The sequence below is a fragment of the Mizuhopecten yessoensis genome, unplaced genomic scaffold, assembly GCF_002113885.1.
Source record: "Mizuhopecten yessoensis strain PY_sf001 unplaced genomic scaffold, ASM211388v2 scaffold7087, whole genome shotgun sequence".
Lineage (NCBI taxonomy): Eukaryota > Metazoa > Mollusca > Bivalvia > Pectinida > Pectinidae > Mizuhopecten > Mizuhopecten yessoensis.
In genome coordinates, this window is record NW_018406874.1 from 611272 (window position 1) to 620889 (window position 9618).

The window sequence follows — 9618 nt, forward strand, 5'->3', positions numbered from 1 at the left end:
GATGATCCTGACATAAATTTCTGTTCTGTTAATGTATAGAACATGACTGAGGAGTTGTCAGGCTTTAGATATCCACTGATGATCCTGACATATATTTCTGTTCTGTTAGTGTATAGAACATGACTGAGGAGTTGTCAGGCTTTAGGTATCCACTGATGATCCTAACATATATATCTGTTCTGTTAGTGTATAGAACATGTCTGAGGAGTTGTCAGGCTTTAGGTATCCACTGATGATCCTGACATGTATTTCTGTTCCGTTAGTGTATAGAACATGACTGAGGAGTTGTCAGGCTTTAGGTATCCACTGATGATCCTGACATGTATTTCTGTTCCGTTAGTGTATAGAACATGACTGAGGAGTTGTCAGGCTTAAGGTATCAACTGATGATCCTGACATATATTTCTGTTCTGTTAGTGTATAGAACATGACTGAGGAGTTGTCAGGATTTAGGTATCCACTGATGATCCTTACATATATTTCTGTTCCGTAAGTGTATAGAACATGACTGAGGAGTTGTCAGACTTTAGGTATCCACTGATGATCCTTACATATATTTATGTTCTGTTAGTGTATAGAACCTGACTGAGGAATTTTCAGGCTTTAGGTATATACTGATGATCCTAACATACATTTCTGTTCTGTTAGTGTATAGAACACGACTGAGAAGTTGTCAGGCTTTAGGTATCCACTGATGATCCTAACATACATTTCTGTTATATTAGTGTATAGAACAAGTACTCACCATTAAAACACATTTTACAAGTAAGGGAGGATCACTCCACATGTGATATTGATGGTTAGACGGGTGACTTCGTCATGAAATCCCAGACACTCAGCTTGTTACTTTCTCATCTCTTCCTTTTATTACCTCTTAAATATTTAAAAAGCTAGTTTGCTCAGATAGCTAATTGAAATACGTTGTCGACATGCACTTTAGATATATGTTGTCATGTCCTAAACAATGCCAAAACCATACGTATTTTTCGCGGATAAATATTTATTAATCAATCATACTCCGTTTATACTGTCGACTTTGGTGCTTGTTGCCATTTTTCGTAACATAAAGTTGGATCACCAACAAAGTTTACATAGAGTGGGCTCACTTTAAAATCTTTGTCCGCTAAAAATAATTTTCTAAATAAGTTAAATGAAGCAAGATATTTAAGACAATCATATATCTCGCTAAAGTGGTAAACAGATTTCTAGAAATTTCCCAACAACACGACATACCGGCAATCGCTTTATCAAGAATTGTATTTTCCCTGTGTTAATTTAATCTGTCATCGTGTTATAACCTGACATGAACATGACGAAATAGCAAAATATCTAGCAGAGGAAGCAATTCCTCGGCCAGTACGTTTCAATATTCCTGTTTTACACATAAACTTGGTTTGTTGTGTTCGTACTGGGATGCTAATCCGGTGGCTAATTCGAACTTTTTCGACAAATTAAGATCTCTATGATAGTCGTATATCATAACTGAACTGTCCGTACACATCATTCCTTGGTCACGTAAAGTAAATGTAACTACTTCAGCGTCGTATCACTACAATAAAATCATAATTTAGTGTCGACACCACCACACTGCAAAACAATTAGCGAAACAGAAACGAAAACGCATTGAAAACAGACCAATACAGCGGGGGAAAACAAGGTAATCGTTTGTCTAGACACCCATCTAGCCACTTAATACGCTCGAGATTCTACACTTATGTCATGGAAGCAGGTTGATGAAGACTATAGATAAGTTTTTTGGTCGCCATCTTGATCTCACTGAGAAATACGCTCTTTCTTTGCTCATTACAGTGCTTTGTGGTTTTGTTGTCACTACTTATCGATGTGAGGGCAGTACAGTACTTGCATTTGACCTAAATATACATGGCGGGGGCCGTCGATGTGAGGACATGACAGTACTTGCATTTGACCTAGATATACATGGCGGGGGCCGTCGATGTGAGGACATTACAGTACTTGCATTTGACCTAAATATACATGGCGGGGGTCGTCGATGAACAAAAAGACGCTTATCTATCTGGAACATCTGGTCTTATTATCATAATACTTGTTCAACACTTCTTCATAATTTGCCTTACTTTTATCGATTTTGAGTTGTAATTAGGGTTTTGTTAACACTTCGGTATTCTCTTGTTGTTTTTAAACAATGTTAGGAAAACTAGCGTGTCAGTACATGTAAGTATGTTTTTCCTCAATCATGTAAGCATTGGCTACTACACTCTTCCGCCGCCCGAGAATGGTCCTCCAGAAATTCGGCTTGGGGAATCCTGTAGGTCCACCATGTGTACCGATGAACCTTTCTGTCCACGGTTAACTGTCCTGACAAGGTCCCCATGGTTACAGTGCTACCACTAAATGTCACGTGCGAAAGGGCACACATTGACCACGCCTTAGAAGGGGTAAGCGGTTCTTTCATTTCACCAAAGAAAATATGTGACACATAGTACTCTCTTACTTGTAAAAACTTCGATCGGGAGGTTGTATATCCTACTAATCAAGTATTAGATGATAAAGGAACATTACAGATCATCAAATAATAATAAAGAGGTTTTATTCCAGGTCTTGTCTTCGGCCTCTTGAAATTCTGCACTAACCTTGTCCAAAAAATGCGAGAACATGATATATTCTAGGTACTGGCTCACGTGACACTGTGTTCTGGCTCACGTGAAACTCAGGATTCCAACCAAGGCTTTGGTAAGATTCATTATTTATTAAATAAGTTTAATGTATCTAATGTACTCAACAAATTGTTTATACCAATAACACGATGTCTAGATATTACGTCTGTATAGGATTGATAAATGGTCTGGTTAAAACTGTCAGAGCACTGAAGTTGGTCACTACAGTTGTAAAGACTCTCCTCTTCAAAGCCAAACATGCAAGAACAAGGATTTAGAGACCTCCTTTCCGTACTCCATTAATTTGACAAGATATTTTTGGACTGCTTTCTCCATTGTAAACAAGAACTTACTTGCTACATTCTTCGAAGTAGAATATTCTAGACGGGAATTTAGAGACCTTTTTCTCCGTATTCTATATTAGAATTTGAGACTTCGCTCCGGTAGTCAACTATTATGGACAAGCATTAAGAGAAGAGAACTCCTCCGAAGTCAATTATTTCCACATTAATTTAGAACTCCTCTCTCTGTAGTCCATTATTTAGACAATAATTTGAAAACAACCTTTCTCTGTAATCGATTACTGTAGAGGAGGATTTAGAGACTACCTCCGTAGTTTGCTGGACAGGAATTAGAAACTCCCTGGTACTGCCTAGCACACCGGAGAGTAGTCTGTGAACAATTGACATTGATAGGCAATGTCACCATCAATTTATTCATGCAGAATCTATAAAGTTGACCCTTGAGTTTGAAGGTTTCATCTTAACGTCTTATCTTTGGCACATTCAGTGAATTTTTTATCATTACAAAATGATATATAACAAACAGAATAAGTTTCTTTTCAATGTTTTATTCAATAACATAATCAACAAATAACAAGTGTATATTTTAACAAGTTAATGTACAAAACTGTATACTTTTTTCAACAATAAAATAATATCTATTGCATTGGTTGCAAAATGAAATTGTGGAAATAAATTATACGTCCCCGCATTAAATGACTGACAAATGATATATCAGATAGGCGTTGTGTTTCAAATACCTGCCTTTTTACATTATGAATGATTAATACGACATTCATTCAATGATCATACCTTTCAGGTATTTTTGTCTAGTGTCCGTGTCCGTTTTATGGCTGATACGCTTTATCAGCGTAAAAACTTTGTACTTCAATATAAATCATTTCAGAATTTTTATAAAATTCATGTAAGATAGCACAATGGTTTATTGTTCATTGACTAAATTAAAGTGAGTGGTGGTTTTAAATCAGGAAAGATAATCATCCGTCATCTAACAAAGTATTGCGCAGATTTCCTTGCACAAATCAAACACTGAGTTTCCTCATAGTGCAGTACACAGCACTGTTGTCCCAAGCTCAGTGATGGTTTAAACCGTCATTGTCCCGTAACGTCCAGTGGTGAAGTCCATATGACTGAGGTCAGTTCGATTAGTTGAGTTTCTTACTCTCCTTGGCGTTCGTTATCCTCGGTCTATTCATAGTCAGGTAAAACGGAAATTTCTGAAAATACACAACCATCAAATGGTTATTTGCAGTGCTATTTGATGTTAACAACTCTCAATACGTGACAAATAATTAAGTTATTGAAACACGCAGAGAAAAAAATCGGATTTGAAGATTTTTTTCCTAAAATATGTTATCATTTTATAAAAATAAACATTGTTTAAGACAATTCATAGGTCTTGATATACATGATTTATTTTAATCTAAGGTCCTTGTGGACAAAGAAAGACATAACAGAATCTCTGAGCTTACCTTGACAAAACAGTTCGGAGTACTCCTCTGCTATTGAATCCAGAGCGTCGTAGGACGATGCACGCACCATGTGGTTCTCAGGGGGACTGGAACAGATAGTACTCAGGATTGCCTCGTCCACGTCACCCACACCAACAACATACACCGTGATACCTTTGGCTTTCGCAATCTCCGACTGAACAATAATTTGGTCAAATTTCTCAACAGTTTCGTCCACAAAAATAACAGACATTTTCCTCGACTTTTCCCGTCCTCCTCTGGAGACGTTGTAGCTATGGCGATGGAGTTCCTCTACGATGTAGTCTAGACCTCTGACCTCGGTGTTTCGGACAGCGCTGGACATGGTCTCCTTATTGTCATATTGGTTAAGGTTAATTCGATTGCTTTCACAAAATCCAGACAACATTCCTGCCCTGATCATTCCTTCAGCCATGTTTCCGAATTTCCCAACAACGTCACTAATGAAGTTCTGCGCATGTCGCACGTTCTTTGTTCCCATGGAGGCAGAGTCAAAGGCGAACATCACATCGGTTTCCATTTCCGCGCTACAATACGCTTGATATTTGGGAACTACAAAAAAAAAAATATAATAAAGATGGTTCATTATGATATTTAACTTGAGTTATTACATGATATTGTATTTCTAGTACATTATGATACTGTATATACATATAACTTAACTTATAACATGATATTGTATTTCTAGAACATTATGATACTGTATATACATGTAACTTAACTTATAACATGATATTGTGTTTCTAGTACAAAATAATATATTACTTAAATTATAACATGATATTGTAAAATTAAAAAATTTAAAAAAAAATATAAAAAAAAAAAATAAAAAAAAGTAAAGATGGTTCATCATAACGAGCGTTTTATTATTTACATAGCTTCCTCATTACTTTTGTATGTCCAGTGATTGTTTATTATGATAAGGCTTAGAAAACAATAAAAGACCAAATATCTAGTAAATCATTTTACTGACAGTTAGAATTGGTTTCTTTGATGCCAGCATATTATTTCTTAGTAGCCTCAACTGTAATCGCGTTGATCACACAAAGATTTTAAAAATGATATTTTACCAGACACATTAAAATGTATATGGCAGTATAAATCAATAGGAGTTAAATAAATAATTACTTACCTCTGCAGACTTTCAAGGCCAGTTTGTCCTTGATGAAGTTCAGAACGTTGAAACCAGCAATCTTGTAGACGAACTCATTGCTAGGTTCACTGCCGATGGCTTCCAGTTCATTAATGTTGGGCCCCTTACCGATCCCTATGGCGAACACGTTAACCCCCTGGTCCTTCAAGAGCTGTGCCTGCTTTATTGTCGAACGCTTGTTCCTTGAAACCCCGTCGGTTAAGACTACAGCAATGTGTGCCACGCCCGGCCTCGCCTCCCTTGAAAACTCTTTGCGAACATGCCCTAGAGCTCGCCCAGTGTGAGTATTTCCCATGATGTGAGGAATCTTCTTTATTCTATTCTGGAGATCCTCCACGTTATCAAAATCATTGAAGGAAACTTCCGTCTTGTACAGGTGCGAGAAGATACCGACACCGATCCTGGTGCCCGTCTGGGAGATGGGAAAGGTGGCGACGATGTCCTGTAGGAACTGAAGCTGTTTACGGTAGTTTACTATCCATATACTCGTGGAGCTGTCCAGCAGGAAGAAAATGTCGGCAGGCTTCCCGTGACAAACTGAAATACAATTGACAGATACAATTGGATTGTCAACATTTAATACTCTATATTATAGCTAAAGTAAGACATACTTTTCATATCACAAAAACGACTTAAGGTAAGCAAAAAGGAGGGGTAGAAAAATAGAAAATCAGTTAACAAGGCTACTGTTTTCATTTACTTGATAATCGTACGTAATAGGTGAATTAAGTTTGTAGATTAAACTTACATTTTACAACGTCAGTCGGTTCCTCTGTAAACACTGGTGCAGCGAGAGCCACAGAACTCTGTAAAATATAACAGGTCCATGAATAGAACATGTCATCGGGAATACAAGAGTATGTATAAACATGAATTCATTTATATTTATATATAAATAAGTATTTACTCGTAAGAATATATAAAGCAATATCTGCACTTGTTCTAAGGTTAAAAGTCCCTTAAACTTCAACAGACCTCCGATTATCATTCAACCGTTCCCTTTATAAACGACACCTATAAATGCTAAATATCATTAAAACATTTCGTTTTAAAATTACAAAAGAAAATATTTATAACTTACCAGTGATAAAATAAATGCGCCAAGAAACATTTTGTTGATATGTTATCGGTTTGTTGGCAAGAATATAAATATATATAAGAATGTCCGATGATAGCGTGTCAACACGTCTAGTGCTATGTAGTGAGGCAGATGTGCTGCTGGTTGCGACGCTAGAGATGATGTGAGGAAGTTACATTCGGAGATACTTATATACCTGATAGACTGACAATGAGCGTCCAATGAGTAATACGGGATGGGATATGAATAGATGGTAAATAGTACATATCTATAAATACAACAAACATTCAAAAATTGCGATCAAAAGATTATTCAGGCATTCCGGAAGTGAGTTGCCAAACAAGGTAATGTCAAAGTTCAGCCCCGCCTGTTTGTTTAGGAACTGCATGGGAACCTACGCCATGTTATGTTTTGCGTGGTACACTGCACACCATATTAGGAGTGATACAGGTCAGTATGTTCGCGTGAACTGTTGATTTACATACATAATATTTGCTTTACGTCTTAAAGGGTGTTGGAGAAGATAATGGGTTACTATGTCGATTAAAATAGTACGTTATTACGGGACAGATCGGAAATGATAACACTTGAGTCGTGAAATGATCGTGAAGCGGTGACCCACATAAACAACAATGTTTTCCTTCATGTGGTTGGTGTCTAGCCCGTCCCCGGCCTCACATCAAACGGAATCGCACTGTCCACGGGAAATTAAAATATGTACGTTTTGTGATTTTTCCTAATTGGTGAAAGAATTCATTGTTGCTATATCTAGAAGCAGTGAGACCTATACCAAATAGTTAGCATGATAGGGCTGTGTGATTCGACCACAAGAATCCGCGTCCATCTTGAAACAATTGGCAGTGTGCTGTTGTGTAATTATTTTTAGTTTTGTCATATTCAGTTTCTTATGTACGATGGCCGATAGCGGCCGACAGAACACTCCTGTTAGTAAAAAGTGTTCTGTCTGACAGTTTGTCAAATTATAAGTGGGCATTTTACACATTTTGTAAAAAGCGTAAACTGTCATAACACCATGTCAATTCATGCATGGCAGTTTACTTTCACGAAATAAACATTGGGAAGGAGGGAGAAATGGAAGTAGGGTCACATTCCAAGGGCTGAGCAGAACAGAATATTCTATTCCAATGAACTTAGTTAATTTACCTTTAACATTAATCACACAGATTAGACGGTATTTTTATTTGTTTATCGTGTACAGCAAGAAGGAGTTCCTTATATGATGCTGTTTTTAAAGTATTTATATTATAAATATGTATGTATACTGTTTTGAATGTGTAAACTTAAAAGGATTTATTGACGATCACAAGTTCAATACTGAAGGTAGCGCTAAACTCTACTTGCGGCAGGATAACCTTTCTTGGTCATGTTAAACACCGTGACGTGTGCTTGGTTTGAAGGTCACAATGAGGAGACTAATAGTTGTTTAAAAAGTTGTTTTGATAGAAATGATGGCATATATTCAAAGTCGGCATACTACATGCATTTAACCGTAATGGATGATATACCCGTTCTTGCATATAGCACACAGTTGTGACAATCTTGATACACTAGTTCATACCATTAACTTAATTAATCGGGAGAATACGGTTATGATAATTGTAATTATTGTAATACTCAGTGACTATATATATATATATATATCAAACATTACGGTAAAATAGTATGCAGACTTTGATTATGTTATCATTTATATAAAAAAAACTTTTAAATCAACTATTAGCCTCCTCTTTGTGACCTTCAAAGCAACCAAACGTTGTAAAACATGACAAAGAAAAGTCATCCTGAAGTCTAGTGCTACCTTCACTATTGAACTTGAGATCGTCAATACATCCTGAAGTTTACATATTCAGAACAGTATACATATGTATTTATAATAGAAATACTTTTTAAACAGCATCGTTTTACTTACTTCATAGAAGGAACCCCATCTTGCTCCCAGTGTACACGATGAACAGTTAAACATAACGTCTAATTCGTGTGATTTATGTTAAAGGTAAATTAAGTTCATTGGAATGGTATACTCTGTTCTGTTCAGCCCTTTGAATGTGACCCTACTTCCATTTCTCTCTCCTCCCTCAATGTTTATTTGGGGAAAGTAAAATAAGTAAATTGCAATGCATGAATTGACAAAGTGTCATGACAGTTTACACCTTTTACAAAATGTGTAAAATGTCCACTTAAAATTTGACAAACTTTCAGACAAAACACTTTTTACTAATATGAGTGTTCTGTCGGCCGCTATCGGCCATCGTACTTATGAGCTTGCCACATCGTGTCTATTCTAGCCTATTCTTATAATTGACCAATTATGTGGAGCAGACTAACATACGTGTTGGCATAATAAACAGAGAAATATTAGGTATCCATTAGCCAGCAGAATTTAAAGGGGAATCTAAGTCAAGAAACAAAGGGGAAAACGTAAGTCAAAACGCATTAGGTCCCGTTTAATTCTGCTGTAATGTTAATGACGTCGGTAACGTCGTTAATACATTTTTGATAATTTTAATTCCAACCAAACTAATACGGATATCTTTCTTACTAGTTTGCTCATTAACGTGTTACTTGTAATTTCCCAAACAAATTCACGACACAGTGTCGTAACTATAAATACAAATGTGTTTTTGTATTGTAATACCGCTTTGTGTTGACGGGCTTATCTGAACACATGTATCGGTGTTCTAAAGCTATCTTCTGTATCCACATGATTTTATATCTCATCAGCTCCTGATTATCATCTGAGGTTGTTAATCTGATGTTAAATAAAATTACACGTATTGCGTCATACAGAGTACAATTTCTGTTCTGTTAGTGTATAGAACATGACTGAGGAGTTGTAAGACTTTAGGTATCCACTGATGATCCGGACATATACTTCTGTTCCGTTAGTGTATATAACATGACTGAGGAGTTGTCAGGCTTTAGATATCCACTGATGATC

At 36.5% G+C, this 9618-nt stretch overlaps 1 protein-coding gene across 1 annotated transcript; it reads right to left on the minus strand.

The window, feature by feature from the left end:
- Nucleotides 1-3470: 3470 nt before the first annotated feature.
- LOC110453075 (vitrin-like) lies at nucleotides 3471-6842 on the minus strand. Its single transcript, XM_021501904.1, has 5 exons — nucleotides 6663-6842; nucleotides 6330-6387; nucleotides 5561-6118; nucleotides 4411-4980; nucleotides 3471-4155 (listed from the first exon to the last, which is right to left on the minus strand). Exons 1-5 carry the CDS (start codon nucleotides 6690-6692, stop codon nucleotides 4127-4129), a joined length of 1245 nt encoding a protein of 414 aa, XP_021357579.1. The 5' UTR covers nucleotides 6693-6842; the 3' UTR covers nucleotides 3471-4126.
- Between the last annotated feature and the right edge of the window lie 2776 nt (nucleotides 6843-9618).